General features: G+C 46.9%; 1 protein-coding gene across 3 annotated transcripts in view; it reads right to left on the minus strand.

Annotated features, from left to right (window-relative positions):
- The window catches only part of FRMD1 (FERM domain containing 1), a 43,597-nt gene extending 26,845 nt beyond the window's left edge, over positions 1 to 16,752 (minus strand). For all 3 annotated transcript variants that reach the window (XM_074896683.1, XM_074896684.1, XM_074896681.1), the window contains exons 1-3: positions 16,659 to 16,752; positions 6,258 to 6,421; positions 739 to 829 (exon numbers count right to left, since the gene is read on the minus strand). In XM_074896683.1, coding sequence (XP_074752784.1) covers positions 739 to 829; positions 6,258 to 6,398 — 232 coding nt within the window. In that variant the 5' untranslated portion in view covers positions 6,399 to 6,421; positions 16,659 to 16,752. The remainder of the gene's footprint in view (positions 1 to 738; positions 830 to 6,257; positions 6,422 to 16,658) is intronic.
- Between the last annotated feature and the right edge of the window lie 303 nt (positions 16,753 to 17,055).

Genomic DNA, 17,055 nt, shown 5'->3' on the forward strand with positions numbered 1-17,055 from the left:
ATACACCTGAGAAAAATTTTGGAGGCAAGGAAAGTTCTTTCCACACTTTTGGAAATGTGGGGAGGCAGGATAAGGACAACAGATCCATTTCTAATTACCAAAGAGTTGGGGTGGGGTGGAACATGCCAATGCACACACCATCCCAGAAATGTAATATCTCATATCAGTTTGCTCTGTTAAGGCATCATCTTACACTTCTCCCTGGTCCTTTAAGCTGTAGGTCCAAGCAGTCTGGACTTCAACCCACATACTAAGAAATTTTGTATTTCCCATGTCCTATTTCAAAACCCAGTGTCCCCCCTTCACGCATTCAGTCCCCTCAAACCATTTGAGTTTCCTCCCCCTGGTGCCACATTCTTTTCGTGTGACTTCAGAAGATAAGTAACACTTTCAGCCCCGGAGTCCCTTTAAAATTCAACTACTGACAGTTTTGAATTCAGTGACAAATATGTTGGCTAGCAACTCAGCTACAGGAGAGAAAGAAAACCCCACAAAGAGGTGGCACGGAAGAACAAAGCAGCAGAACAAAAGCCCCCCCTTCTCCCAATTTGTCTGCCCACATACCAAAGATCAAAAGAGCTCTGAGAAGCCTGTGCATAATCTACATACTTTGTGACCTTATTACAATCAAATTCCCCGCAGGCACGGCCGCTGTGTATATATGCACACACTGTAAATACACAAGCGGGTCTGTGGACGTTTGCCAAGTCATTTGCTCCATGCATTGAGTTTGCTTACTTTTAACAATGCTGAGGCCAAAGAAGTGAGGCTCTTTAATCTTCACTAAATCACAAACTTGCTGAAAGAGCTCCTGTCCAGTGGCTTTGACCTGAAAGAAACAACCAATCCAGCATTACAGATGGCTCACACACCTGGATGGAGCAATTCTCCTTCTTTACATTGGCCAAAACATTTTTGGGTACCATAGCAAAAAAACCCCACCCCACCAACAACCACCACCCCCACAGAACAAGCTTTGTTTTCAGTATTATTGCTATTATCACAGATTTATAATCAACATATCAGTCTCCTTTCTTCACAGTGCAAAGTAGCTCAGCTCAGTAAGACATGAATTTAAAATTTCCTGTCTATTGGCATCTTTGTACAAGACTGGAGTGCTGCTGGAATCCTAGTGTTGTGCAGTACTGACCTGGCTATTTATAGGTGCTCTTACAAAAAGTGCGTTTGTAATTACAGAGATGAAAATACTACTCTCTTGCAGATTATTTTTCTTTTTTGAGAGGCTAAGAGAAACAACAAAAACAAAAAGAAAACTTTCATTTGGAAGAACTAAAACCAAAAGTATACAAACCCAAGACTGCATGGTTTGAGCAGAAATAGCTTGCGGGTTAAAGATAAGGTTGCTCTGTACCCCACACAGAAGAGCTTGTTCTGTCCTCTGCTGACTTCTGGTCACATAGCAATTAACATCTTCATCTTCTGAAGCTGTCACCAATGGCCTGTAAGCTCCTGCCCATTTCCATGCCAAACTGAGACCCCTGCTCCCCATAAAGCTGTGCCTGCACTGAGGAAGCGCTGGCAAAGTAAGGCTGCCAGCACATGTTCCTGCAGGGAACAGAAGCTGGGTAGTACTTGCAAGCACAGCACAGAACAAGCTCAGCTCAGCCCCAAGTGCTACCAGCTGCAGCTGCAAAATAGTCCAGAACCTCTGAGTTTGGTTATGCTGCTGCTGCTGGACAATACCAATTAGCAGCAGCAACCTTCCCGAGCGGTGAACGTGCAGTGCTACCTTCACAGCAGCAAAGATGATGGGGTAGAAGTTGACTACTAAACTCTCCGACAAACTAATCACTGCCATCAAACTCATTGCCACCATAATTCTTCAAATCCTTTTAGTACAGGCATGCCACACTCACCAGAAACCGGCCGCACTCTCCTCCTTGCCCCAGGATGTACCATGTCACTAGACATGGACAATGGGAAACTGGAGGTCATTTAAGTACTCATTCTCTTCTACCTGACAAGGCATCACTAACCAGCCACTCACTACTGCTTTATCAGGAGCTTTGAAGCCTGCATGACACCAAGACACACGTGCGTGTGCATGTATGTGCTTTGAGAGGGGAGGAGGTAGTGCACAGTTCTGGTAAGACCCCAAACCACATCTGGGTCTTATTATCACAGAACGATTTGGGTTGGAAGGGACCTTAAAGATCATCTAGTTCCAAGCCCCCTGCCACGGGCAGAGACACCTTCCACTAGATCAGGTTGCTCAAAGCCCCGTCCAGCCTGGCCTGAACACTGCCAGGGAGGTCTCTATGTGAGATTGCACTCTTACAGTCTCACACCTAAATAACAGTATTTGCTCAGCTTCCACGAACATGCAGTTGGAAGGGAAAGTTAAGCATGGATCTGCATCCTTGAGAAGGATGCAAGCTCTGAGCATGTTCACCTACTTGGGAAGTACTCGCTAAGGAAGAAGTGACTTACTCCAGCCAAAATGGTTATATGCATACAAGAGTCTCTGGCAACACAAGACTTTTACACATGTAAAAGCTGTGTGATTAGATTTAATTTTTTAAGTGGCATGCTTTCACATCTAAGGGAAGAAAAAACTGCTTTAAGATACTTAGTTCTAGGGAACTGAGCTCTACAGTGTTTTGTGACACTCAGCTATAAATCAGCAATTTAATCAACTTTCTGTGCAAGAAATCATGTGAGCTACCACCTTCTCCATTCTGCTTTTGGCACTTCCTTTCTGTATCAAGTTCTACTCCCAGTCTTCAAGGCTATGCAATACTGATTACACTTGAAATTGCTGTTCCCTTCTCCTGCCTTCCACTCTGCTCAAAGCAACCAACATTTTCCTTTGCATTTTTAATCTGTGCGCTTCTCTTTGGCCTTTCCTCCCTTTGCGTATGGTTCCTGTGCCAAGCTCTATCCCAGACACACCATGAATCATTCCTTCCCCTGATACTCAGCTTTGTCTCATGTCAGACTCAGGGCTTCTTTAAACATGAAATTTAGTCCAAAGTGAAGTTGAGCGCAAGTTTATAAAAAGGTAACTGCTACTCCAGGGTCATTCTGTGTGCAAAATATTCACACATATTGCTTACCGGTCTCTATCCTTCTTGGTTCATATGCTTTAAAACACCAGCTCTCCTGCTCACAGAACAACAGCAAGACTTCAGACCTATGCCTGTTATTCACCAACACACAGGACCTCACCAGACTTCCCCCCCTCAAAAAATTTCTGCTCACACTCTCTTCTGCTCACACTCACCCTTTCTCCAGCAGCTAGGCAAGAAACAACATCTGCTGTGGCTGCTTCTGGACTACCCAAACACAGACAGGGTGGCTGCTGCCCTGCTCCCCTTGTTGGCAGCCAGACCTTCACTACCATAGGTCTCTCCTTTATTCAGATGCTACCACCCCAGAAAATTTTCAGAAGCCAAGTCATAAAAACTAGTTGATATTGATCAACAGGTTCAAAACTATCAGGGAGATAAGACACAATGCTGGCAGATAAACAAAACTGAACAAACTAGATACAATTCCAAGATCTTTGGTGCAACAGATGCAATTTTTAGTTGTATCATTCTCACTCACAGCCTGCTTAAGCTCCCTGGTTGCTCATACCCCATCTCTGCACTGGGGCTGCCTGCAGCAAGGCAGATTGCTTTGCTCTGTACTGATGTCCCTTCTCCCCAGAAGAAACCTCCCACTTCACCTCACTGTCCTCCAGGTGGCTGGTGAGCTCCTCACATTCACAGTTAGTCCAAGTTTTCCTCATTGCCATCCCCTCAAATTCATCTATACATCCAGAAAGACAGACACCAAAGTTAATTAATAGATACCCAATTATGGGGGAACAGACTTTAAAATGGCTCCTGCTCTTCTCTTCAACAGCACTATCTGTGAAGGGCATAAGACAAATTCATTTTAAAGAGCAGGCTTCAATCTACATATGACCACATAAAACACATATAGGTAAACTCTTATCTGGAAGGGTGGAATTTATATGGGAGGGGGGGGAGAAAGGAATTACCTGCATAAACACTGTGCTTATCATGGGAAGGATCTATAATTTATTCCGCTGGAAGGATAACCATTCCTACCTACCTCACTGAGCTGCAAGCTTGTTTAGTATTTGCATTCCACACTGAAGAGGTTAAAAGGCTTTGGAAATCTTAAGTAGTGGCATTATTATTCTAATAAATACACAAAGTATCATCTGTGGTTGTGCTAATTAAATTTGGGTTCTACCAACATCACTAGAAAATTGCCTTGATGTTACTTAAAAAAAAAATCTCTGCAGCTGCAAAATCTTAATTTTTGTTGTTGTTTTGAAGGGGTGTTGTGGTAAAGACAGAAGCCAAATGAAAAGCTGGTTTTGGTGACTTGCCCAGCTGTAACAGGTCATGTTTCACTCTCTATGCAATTAGGACACAACTGTGTGTTGAGGTTTCATGTTTTGCCTAGGCAGCTATTCCCTTTCACATGCAGGCATCTCCACATACTTATTTTCCCAACTTCCCAGCCACCAAAGCAAGAGGCAACAGAAATGAGGAAGGAAAATGTCTTTAAAAGGGCTACTGAGGAGTGCTGTGTCAGGGACCCCTCCACATGACAAGGCAGTGATGCTCAAGGTGCCCTGACACTTTGAAGGGGCAGCAGGTGGGAATGGGGAGGACACAGCACCTTTCCTCCATCCCTGCCAGTGACCAATGCAGAAGACCATTTCTTATGATTATTAAATACCTTGGAGGTATTTAAAAGACACATAGATGTGGCACTTAGGGACATAGTTTAGTGGTGGACTTGGCAACATTAGGTTTATGGTTGAACTCAATGATCTTAAGGGCCTTTTCCAACCTAAATGATTTTATGGTATCAAGTGCAGGAGGTATCCAGGACTTACCATATGGTCTAAGAGCTGCCTAAATTTAATACTGTGGAACATGACCCAGTGGTGGAGGAACAGCCATGTGCCTAGCTCAGGGATGCTCACAGCAAGGAGTGGTGATGGCATCAGCCCTGCCGGCATGCTGCCCTCCTGCACGCCAGTCTGCACCTTCCCCATGGCAAGGCAGGCTCTGCTATCTTGGACCTTTAGCCTCCCTGATAAAAGCTATAAGAAGGTGAGATCTAGGGTCAGCCACAACAGACCATTACCCAGGCCTGCTCACCTGCCACCAAGAACTCAACTAAATCACCATTTTGTAGTTTGCACATGAGCCAACAGACTGCAAAAGCCTTCTGGGCTGGTAGATGGGCTGGGTTTGAACCGGTAACCTATGAAGCAGAGCACCCCAGATTTTGGTGTTAAAGCCTTGTTCCATCCAGCCTTCATGGCTGTTTCAGTTAAGGATGCCACACTTAAGCACAGCAGGTAGGAAAATTCCTACATGGATTTTGAAGATTAGCATGCATAGTTTCAAAAACCACCGTTGCAATCAAGTGCTTAAAATAACCATTCACCTCGGCTGTCTGCTCCCCCTCCCCATCCCAGAGGGGTAAAAAAAAAAAAAAAACAAAAAAAACCCAAACAAAGCAAAACTTCCCAAGCCCACAGGAGCGCACACACACTCACAAGAGAGCGCTTATCTTTGAGGCTAGCTTGTTGTCTGAACGTGAAGTGCCTCTGTCAGCTCCGTTTCTCAGAAGTTCAAGAAGCAGCTGGTGTTGCACAAAGAGGCACCGCACCATGGTGGTCACCGTGCCACACTGGGCTGCCAGCTGACCTGGCTCTGCCGTCACTTGCACACACACACTTGGGCATTTGAAGCGGTGATCAAAGAACTTAAGCGACTTAGCTCTAGTTTTTGTGTGTACAAGTACTCAAAGGAGGGAAAAAACCCCCACCCTCAATAGCTGTTTACTCTGCCTTAAAGTCTTTGAAGGGATCTGCAGACTATCAAAACCAGAAACAGATAAAATGCCAGAGCAAACGGTCGTTAGGCACATTTGCTAAGTCATCAAGGCATTTCATTTTCAGTTTTTTAAAAATTGCTGGATTATCAGTGGCAAAAATACTCAGAGAATAAAAAAGAAATAACAACAGAAAAAGAGCAGAGGGGACCCCCCGGTCCAAAACCACAACCGGTACTTTTAAGGAACTCTGCAAATGAGTTGAAGCTGTCCAATTAGAAAACGGGGCACCAATTACCCTAAGCTGGCTAATAGCCTTTCGGTCAGCAGACCAGCACCAGGCTTTTCGGAGAACAATGGGAGTTAACAAAACAGAATTGCAGCCGTGATGCATCGACCTCCCGGCCTCCCTCCCGGCCACTCACCCCGACGACCAGGCTGAGCTGCTCCCGGGTGGGCAGGAAGACACAGACGCTCCGGCTCTCCGGCTGCATCCTGCCTGCCAGCAGCGCCCTGCTCATGGTGGGCAGCTCCGCGGGGCTGGGGTCTCTTCTCCGGGTGGGCATCAGGCTCCCTTCATCCCATGCACCTGTCAAGAAGGTGAGAGCATCAGTGCCACACTCCTGCCGGTGCTGGGAGCAGCCCACAGCACACGTTTGACAGAACACTTTCCTCCTTGCTGTTTAAAACAAAAAACAAAAAACAAAAAACCACATTCATTATTTTGCAGCACCACGGTCAACATTTCCCCCAGCATCACAGCACAAACTGGGCAGAGTCGACTTTTAAATAGTTTGTGAGTCCCAGGAGAGCACCATAAAGCAATCAGGTCTCCCTAGAATAACAAACCAGACTCAAGGTTTCAAGTTGGATGTAAGCGGTAAGGCAGGTGACACCATGGACTGCTTCCAAAAAATGCCCATGAGAGAGAAGGGAGCACCCCGTCCGTCAACCAGGTACCTCGCTTTTGCCCAAAGTGGAGATTTCTGTGAGCCATCAGCAGGTGTGTGTCAGTGCAGAGGACTTCATCTGAGCTGTCTTCCCCCTCACCCCACCACTGCCCTAAATGCTCTACACCTCAGGCTCAAAGGAAGAGGTGAAAACACATAAACTCGCAAGGCTGAGGCACTGTCTTATACTTTTTGTGAGACAAGTACTGCCAGTCTCCTCCCAAGGGTTGAGCCCAAGCTGCACGAGCATCTTGGAACTGAAGTTACGGTAACAACAGAAATAAGAGACTGAAATTCAGTTCATGCCCGAAAGCACAGTAGCCAACACCATCTTCACGTTATAGCTAGGTTAGATACAGTTTCCTCAGCAACTTGTGACACTTTATTTACTGCCCTCTCCCACTCCAATGCTCCCCACGGCGAGGATGCGCTCTGTGGCACCTGACGAATCCAGCAATAAGGGGAGAGGCTCCTTGAGGGCGAGTTAGGGATAAACACCAGCAGAGACCTGAACCAGCAAGATACTAACTGCTCCATCCCCATGCAAGATGATGCAAGTCAAACCCTGGCTTTCCTGAACAAAGTCCCCCCTGGCGTGACTCATCTCTACCAGCAACACCGGAACACTCCTCACCAACACAGCAGAGGTGCTGCTGGCTGACGCCTGTCCACAAAGCGCCCCAGGCCCCGGGGACGGGCATAACCCCCAGCAAGGACAGCCAAACACAGGGGCTCTGGCAGTGCTACGCTCTCCCACCACCCACAGCACTGCCCACCTTCAGCGGACAGGCTGTGAAGGGATGTGTGGGCTCTTCCTTCACCCTCCAAAGTGGATTCAATGACAAGGGATCATAAGCAGCAAGGAAGCAGGTCATGCTATGCTAACACAAGACATACACACATACGAATGTACGTACACGTCCATGTGTGCATTACATAGAAGTTTTCAAAGCATTTGGTATTTAAAATCATGTTTGTCCTGTTTCAAGGGAAAAATATGCTGGAATCACACTCATGTGTGGGAGATGGGAAAAGCAAACCGTCATGGGAAAACAAACTACACTACAGAAAAAAGAACTTGGATTTACCCCTCTCCCTTCAAATCCATGCTCAAACATTATTTTTTTAAAAAAATACAAACATGATCTATAAGTGTCCTTTTGCAAGTACAAAAGGAGTCCCATGCACCTCATTCCCTGAGCAGAAATATACAGTGCTTCCTAATACAGCATTTTTCGATGCAAGTTATGAGACAGAAGTACACAAAAACTGCATTTACTGTATTAATGAAAAGAGGGGTTTAGTACTCTTTTTTTCAAAATCAGAATTTAATTAAACAAGAACTAGGATTTTTAAAAAGGAGATTGCCCTAAATTACAAGCAAGCAGGAAAAGCACGTTTGATTTCTTGGAACAGGTGAAAGCTTCTATTAAATGAAATATTAAGATAAAAACTCTGATTTATCCTCTCATCAATATAATTATAGTGATGAGCTCTCTTAGGCTCCAGGCTACACACTACTAACAGCTGTATATAAATTACAGATGTCTACAGAATGACTTGAGGGCAACGGGTCACCACTGTTATTGCCAGCTGATGTCATATGCACCATAAACTTTATCAACAGCATAAAGACCTCAGAGCATGAGCTCAAGCTTTCCAACATAAGGAGGTTTGTCTTAATTGTCAAACCACTGCACTGGCCAGTGCACATTCCCACTCCAAGGGGAGATCACATCCAAAGACATTCATGTGGCTCGTAACAGAACTGACAATAGGACACAGAAGCGACCATGAAATCTACAGAAAATTGTGTGTATGTGTTTAACTGAAGAAACTGAATCCCACTTTCCCATAGTTGCTATAAAACAGAGCTTCTGGAAAGCTTCTCCTCTGGTCTCACACCTGCTTTGTCCATTTGAATTTTTAAGAGAACAACTGTAGACCCTTGGAGCCACGAAGTGAGAAAGGAAGGGGGAGAAAGTGTTTTCTCCTTGTGTTTTAAAACAAACGAGGTTGTGAATCCCCCCACAGCAGGTAAGAGGTTAAAGAAGTCATATCCTTAATCTGAAGAGGGAGGTTAAGCACGAGCCCTGCTCAGCCTTCTCTTCTTTAGAGGTATGCTGGGATGTGATAAAACATTAATCATTAACTTGCTAGTACTGCATGTTTACACCTTAAAAAAAAAAAAAGTTGTGAGCCAAGAATAACTGCCCAATGAAAACAAGTGGCCAGAAGGAATGCTCTTACTTAAAGATACACTATTTCAGACTGCCCATATGCCATTCTTTTGTTTACCACAGATTCCAACCTCTTAACCTCAATTAAACCCTAAAAGCTCTAGCAAATGCACTGCAGATGAATTAATAAAAGCTGAAGTCAATCATCAGCCTCTGGGACACCCTACAGGTTGTTTTTGTTGGGATAGGTTGTTTTTGTGTTGTTTTGTTTTTTTAAATAACATCACTTCATGTTTTAGTGCCCAGAGATGTGCATTTTGAGATGTAATTGCTTGGTCAAAGGCCCAGCAGTCTATCAATGAAACGGTCAAAGGGACTATTTATTTGTACTCTTCTGGTTGTCAGTCAGGAGGCTTATTAGTGCCCAGATTGGTAGCATAGCTTATTTAGCACTGTTTATTTTACCGAAACACATACTTAGCGGAGCTTTGGAAAACGCCTGCCATTAATTTCAACACTCCTCTGATTAAACAGCTCACAGACATAAAAAAATCATTAAGAAAAACCCTAATCTTCCCCTCCCCTTTCCATGGCCCCTCAAGCTGCCTCCCGGCACTAGACCAGAACCTCAGCACTTGCTGGGTCAAAGCAGGAATGGCTGAGCTTTGCCCAAGTGAGAGTGATAAAAGCAGCAGAACCCTTCAAGGGAGGAGGAGGAGGAGGAGGAGGAGAAGGAGGAGAAGGAAGACTGTTGGCTTCAGATATCAGTGGGATGGCTACATAAACCACCTCACACCTTCATACACGATAGCACAAGGATGGCCTGCCACCACTAAATCTGGGGCCATGCCACAACCAGCCTGTCTGGAAGCAGGTCTCATCCAAACATCATGCGGGTTCTCACAGCCTTCTGAGCACTGCTGTTATTTTCAACATCAGTTGGTGGGACCACAGCAAACTGGGTCCTTTATCATGATTTCAGCCCCTAGGTACTGCCAGAACCACATCTCGAGAGGATAAAGCAAACAGATGAACAAGCAATCACCTACCAACTCAAAGCAGCAAAACAGAACAAAGTCCTCCTCTATCAAGAAAAAACCACAGGTAATTCTGTGCTTCTCTCAAAACCACCAGGAAACATGCTTTGTAAGGTTTATTGTAGTAAAACATCTTAGGAAAGCTGGTTTTGCTAGAGATGACAGAAAATGAGCATCTTGCCAAGGAAACCTTACCAGAGTGGCCCTACAGAGTCCCATCAAAAACCGCCAGGTTTTTTTTCCAGTCATTATACAGAGATATCTTAGACTTCTAAGACAACTAGACTCTTAGGCTGCAGTTTCACAATCAGCTTAAGCAGCTCTAATCAAGGCAGTCCTGCAGCAAGAGAGACAGACAGCTGCCTGGAAACAAATCTGCCTTTGGCAGCAACCCACACTTGGGCTGCCTTGTACCCATGATGAAACACAGCCTTAAAGCTGAGAACCCCCCTCACCTTCTAGGTATTCTGTCCCCTCAGAGGCATACTGTAGGGCATCAGTACTCTCTGAAAAACAGAGTAATAAAGAGCCTGAGCAAGTAAAAGAGGTAATGATTGCATATATTAGCCTTTCCCACCTTTAAGACCCCACCCACCTCCTTTGACTATCCCCTGAGATGATGAAAATTTCTCTGGAACGATGCATCCATCAGGAGGGAGGGGAAAAAAGATGCTTGTCAGGGCAGAAAACAAGACTGAAGTTAAACAGCTTTATGTCATAGCTGCAGATGATGTGAGAACTGCCACCTGCAACCAACGCCCAGGACAACTAGGTCATGTCCTGCAGCAAATTCCCAGAAGCACGCTGACTTTTCAAATGTTCCTGTCTCGGCATCACTCCAGCACTAGCACAAGGGCGAGGATGCCACAAGGAGGTAAGGTACTGATTTTGGTGTCCACACACTGATTTGGGGGTAGAATACACACCCGCCTTCAAACACTGAGCACTACTTAGTAGGAAGCCCCTATTCAAAGCCATTGAATGAGGAATACCAAGACACCTCCCAGTCACTTGGGTGCTCTGAAGGACTGGATCCCAGAACTGATGCAGCTTGCCTCCAGGAAAGATGCAACACTGGCAGCAAAGACAACTGGCTTTCAGTCCACAGGTGTGGGAGATGCACCTGCAGCAGACCTGCATCTGCTAGCAACACCTGTTAGATCCGAGTGCAGCCCTCTCGCAGGGATAGGAAATGGGCCTGGCCCCCATCTTTCCTTTAAGATTTTCAAAAGGTACAATGGGAGATGCTTCCAAAAATTCCAGGGCTGTGGAGCCCTAGCAGACTTAGCCATCATCTTGTATCTTTTAGGACAGATGGGGAAATCCTGAGCATTGGTCTTACATACCAACCAGCATCTGTTTTCCTTTCTTTCTGTACAAGCAGCAATCCCTGGTGACACCGAGCTTTAACAATAGAGAGGAAAATGCTTTCTCGTTAGTCTTCATCACAGGATTAGACTCCCCATGACTGCCCCCACTCCACCTTTGCACTGCGAAGTTTTCCTGCCCCACATCAAGCAGCATGAGTGAGTGCTAGAACATGAAAGGTGCTCTTGAGTTTGTAACTTCTGCTCTGTACACACCCTACAACATGGCCAGTGTGCTCAGGAAGAAGGGATCTCCCAAAATTCCAAGGGACACCCATTCCTAACCTGGGACCATGCTGCTATGCTACTTGGTCTGTAGGCTGCCCTAGTCCTTAAGCTCAAAGATAGGGGACAACTCTCCTACCCAGGGATGGCAGTGTTCTCTGGTGGTCAAATAAGAGCGACTCACATTTTCAGGCACACATCGGACCTTACTGCTGTTAACTAGTCCTCAAGGAGAGGAAAAAGGCTTAGTTAAGGACAGAGCACCAAAGGAGGGGCTCCTACAGCACATGGAAGTGCAATGGCAGAGCATCAGTGGCAGGACCACACAGGATGGCTACCATGTGTCCACCTGGCTCTCCCATGGGATGAAAAAAGCTCTTCAGCAGTTTGCTCACTGTGAGGACAGCCCAGGATGAATCATCTGGGCTTAATCTTTCCCTGAAACCAAAACTGAATTCAGGAGCCTTTTGCAAGAAATAGATAATGAGTATTAAAGGCTCGGGGCAAAAAGGGACGAATTAGGATTTCACAGGGACTACACTTCTCCATCACTTCCAAGCGATGGAAAGTACCTTTGAATTTTTGTACACAAAAATATGCATCCTTTTAAAATACATTATCAGAAGCATGGGCAAAACTTAGCATTGTACATGCTCTAAACAATACCCAAACCGTAAAGTCTGCAGCTAGAGCACGCAATTGCATTCTAGAATGCCTTTTTCCTTGGGGGACAAACATCCTTTTGCCAGCAAGGGAAGACCAATAATCAACTGATCCTGCCTTTTCATTGACTGGTAAAAGTAGCAGCATGTACCCTATCACGTCTGATTACCAACATGAAGTTTTCATCACAATGAATTTATTTACTTCTGCATATTTTATTAATAGACTAGTTTACTGATTATCAATTGCTTATAGAGCTTCCTCATACTTCATATATCAAGCACATCAATTAAAGTTTATGAGTAAGTAGCAACTGAAGGTATCAACTGGCCCACATAAATGCAGAAGCATAAGAAAGAAACAGCAAAATATGGGACAAGGCGTGAGCCAGCCTCAGTGTCCATCACACCTCATATAAAGGAAACCTACTCAGCAGCAAAGGAAGCCTACTCAGAAGCACAATGACATGTTTTCTCAACAGGATGACCAAGACAGCATTGCATGAGATCTCACAGAGGTTAAAGGAAGCAAATTGTTTGTATAGCCACTCAGTAACAGCAAGCCTGCCTCCACTCAAACACATGGACACATCTCTTTCGAGATGGACCCTTACAGAAAGCTTATTCATGGGCATACACATGCAGCCAGGAGTGCAGTAAAGAAAATGCCACAGTGTGGTACCTCAGTGTGAAGGACAACAACTGAAGATACTTCAGTCTGGCACTCCAGTGCTTACCCTGCGCACTTCTGCCACATAGTGCAATCTTCACTAAAGACTGGTCATCTTTTGCATCTATGGGAAACAGGAAAGGCAAAGTACAGACAGAGAGCTGCAGCAATGTCTTTAAAATAAGTGAGAGTGAGGCTTCCTTCGTGGCCACTGTAACTGTCAGGAAGCTTAGGAAGGGCAGGGAGAGCAACAGCAAGACCTGGTCTCTCTACCAGCAACTCAGGAGAGAAGCATCTTTCTATATCATGCATATTGCAAATGCATGAGGTCTCATGACCCAGAAGCCTATCAGTTAATTCTCCAACTGGAAACATATTCCTTTTTTTAAGTCTACCAAGGCTTTCTCCCAAGTGGATCTATTATACTCTTGCCTTAAGCACAACAGCTGAGAGGCACTCTTCTACAAGACTGTCTTTGCAGAAGTTACTCCACCATGATGGTATTTTTATATTTGAGCTGGGCTGGACTGAATTGGAACAGATCATCAAGCCTTCTGAAATACTGTGCAGAGCTGTCAGGAAAGAAAATGTAACAATTCTAGAAGTAAGCAGACTGTAAAACCTTCATTTAAAAAAAAAAAAAAAAAGCAAAGCATCATCATAACTTCACAAGAAATACCTGAAGTTGCAGGACAAATAAGAACAGACATGCTTTTACCAATATATGATGTAAAGAACTCTTCCGATGAGGAATAGCTTTGCTACCAGTAATAACCAGGTTAAAAAAACTGGCTTACTTCCCCAGAGGAAGGAGAAAGTCCACTGCTGATCTCGTGGCATTTGAATCACTGTCTAAATATTCAGACCAACTAGGCAGGTTCTGCATCAGTTTGCTTCTGACTTTTTCCCCCTAAAGTGTACAGCTCATCTTGGACATATTCAAAGCAGAGAGGAATACTGATTAAAGGGGATGGATTTCTAGAAAGAATAGATGAAACTCTGCCTGGAACACAGCTTGTCTCTATTTCAAGTGTGAAAATGCCAATTTGCCAATACCTTGACAAAATTAACACAAACAGCAGGCTCTTTATGGAAGCAGCTTCAGAGATTGCACACAGTACCACCAGCTTCAGCAAAGCTATGGGGAAACGGGAAGACATGGCCCAAAAAATGAAACAAAACAGAAAGCCAACTTTACAGGGAGTGCTGCATTTTTCAGGTGATGCTGAATTTTGCAAAAAGAAGAAGCGGAGCAAAAAAAGACAAAGCAAGCATAAGAAATGGTTTAACGAGAAGCAATTACTTCCTCCTGCAATCCTCCAAGGAGCAGCTCCTCCTTGTCAGAGGACTTCTTTTGGGCCAAGACCACTATTTGTCCATGTTCAGTTACTAACAACACACTATGAATTAAGGTACCACTGCTGAACACCGCCAAGATAATCAAGGAGCAGTGCAGTAGCACAGGACTTTCTGCAAGAAAAGAAGTGTAACCCTGGAGCACAGTAAGCATGCAAGTAATTTACATTGTCTTGCACTGGATGAAAAGTAGGACGAGGACTTTACTACAAAAGCTAACTGATACAGAGTTAACCACTGGATTCATACACTTTTTACCTGCAGTATTGAGAACAGAAAAGACTGCTCTAGCTTTAAAGCACTATCAGCTTTGCTTTAAAAAAAAAAAAAAAAAAAAAGAGAAATTACATGGCTCTTACCAGCTATGCAAAAACTTCCTCTATCAAAAAAGACTTTAAATCAGAAAAACACATACAAGTACAAATTTTTTGTTTGTTTTAGGGTTTTTTGTCTGAGGAAAAAAAGGTGACACAAACTTATTTGCCACTGGTGTTTTTCCCAATTTATCACATACATATAAAAATCTAGTTAACAACAAAAATCCCTAGGGGGAAAAAAAAAAAACCAAACCTGTCTGAAGCACAGACAGTATTTTTTGCTAAACCACTGAAAAGAATCACTACACTCATGTTCTTCAACCTTATTCCCCTCCCTTTTTTTTCTTACGGTGATCTCTGCAAGAAAATTTTTTTCCCCTTTTGGATTCCATTTTCTTCTGATTTGGCATTCTTCACCTGAAGCCAAAACAGTGGCTACTGCACAGACTCTCAACATCGCCTGTGCTGAAAAGAGAACACTTTGATTAAGAGTGCACAACAATTAAATGGGAGGAATAAACAACAGAGTGAGGCCAAGGCATTTTGTTGTCATTCCAAGTTTTTCAGAAACAAAATAAAATTTTAAAAAGATAAAAACTGAATAAATGGAAAACCAATGTCCAAAAAGTTGTTTGTTGGGTTTTTTTTTTTTCTCCTTTTTTTAAAACATTACCCCCGAGATCATCAGTGCTAGAAATACATCCTCATTATCTTCTCTGGGAAAGTGCCCTATGCTTCTGAAGTATTTATTGTCAGCGTCTGGGCACCACGGCAGTTCTCTGAAGAAGGGACAAGGTTCAGACAGCTCGTTACAGTTTCCTGGTGTGGTGGAAAAAAACAGATGTGCATTTTAAATGCCACCGGGGAGTTAACCTGAGAGCCTGTCACTGCCGAGCAGCAGCAGAAACATCTCTCGATGCAGAGGATGCTGATTTCTCAGCGCAGGAAATCCACAGCCTTTCCCTGTAAATCATTACCAAGAAATAATTCAAGGGGTGGAGAAACAACGAAGTATGGGGACACTCTCCTTTTGACACCCAGCCCTTCTTCCGTGCACATGTACCTGCGGGGACACTCGTCCTGTCCCAAGCGGTAGATGAAAACCCGTGACGGTGAGCAGAGCACCCAGACCAGCCCCTCGCCCCCGAGGCCACCTCCGAGGAGGTGGCAGCAGGCGCTGGAGGAGACCCAGGTGCACCTGCCCAGGGGGCTCACCCCGCCCAAGGTGCTCGGTCATGTGGGGTTTTGGGGGGGGCCCGTACCCCGCCGGGCAGCGCTGGCCTCGCCGCCGTCCCGCGCCAGCCGGGCACGGCCATGTCACTGTCCCCCAGCACCTGCGAGGCAGGTGGCAGCCAAGCAAGTGCCTTTGGGAGATGCCCCCACCCGCCCTGGTCTCCCGCCGCGCAGCGGGAGGACGCACCCCAGTGTCACCTCATCTTCTAGCACCGGCGAGACCCGCCGGCGGCAGAGGAGAACAGCGAGGGATGAAGGAGTCACCAGGGCTCCAAATCTCCTCCAGAGCCCCACTCCCTCCCGTTCCCTGCCCACCCTCGCCGCCTCCGGGAGCTGCGAAGACAGCGGCCGCCTCAGCCCCGCCGCTCGCCGCTGCTCTGACGGCAAAACTCCCGCTAACGTAATACAACTAGAAATCGCTGCGGCGCTTCAGCCGAACTTCAGACGCGCCTTTGCGGACCAAGTTGCCCACCTGCTTTTGCAGCCACCACCGCAGGGTCACACCGGCAGGCGACCAGCCCCCCGGGCACCTCCCCGGGCGCCCCGCGCCCGCGGTGCTACGGCCGCGCTCGCTCGCCCCGCCCGGCCGGGCGCTCCGCGGGTCCCGCCGCGCCGGCTCCCCCCCCGGGGACCGCTCCCCACAGCCGGCCGGCGTGGGCACCGCTCCCGCCCCGCACTCGGGACCCGTCCCCCGTCCTTTGTCCCCCGGCAGCTCACCGGGGCCGCGCCCGCCCCACCCCGCTGCCAGAGCCAGAGGGACGCCGGAGACGCGGGACCTGCCGGCGCCGCTGCCCCGACGGCGGCGCTCGGGTGCCGCCCACGCACTTACCGCGGGGTGGACCCAGCCGCGGGGGTCCGCCGTCCTCTGCGGGGGGCACCCAGCGCCCGCCGAGCCGAGCCAGCAGCGTCCCGGCGGGGCGAGCGGCGGGCGCACGCTGCGCCCGGGAGGAGGACCGGCCGCGGGGGCGGGGCCGGGAGCCCACGGACACGCCCCCTGCCCGCCCCGCCCCGCCCCGGGACTGCACGCCGACACCCGCGGCAGCCCCGCGCGGGGTTCTCCCGCCCCCCGCCGCGCCGCCTCCTCAGCGGATTGGCAGAGCCGGGCAGGGAGTGGGCGGGGCGGGACGGCGTCTGGCCTCGGGTTGGCGAACGCGGCCGTCAATCCGCGCCGCGGCCGGCGGGAAGGGAGGGGAGGGGAGGGGAGGGGAGGGGAGGGGAGGGGAGGG

The sequence above is a fragment of the Athene noctua genome, chromosome 1 (genome assembly GCF_965140245.1).
Source record: "Athene noctua chromosome 1, bAthNoc1.hap1.1, whole genome shotgun sequence".
Taxonomy (NCBI): domain Eukaryota; kingdom Metazoa; phylum Chordata; class Aves; order Strigiformes; family Strigidae; genus Athene; species Athene noctua.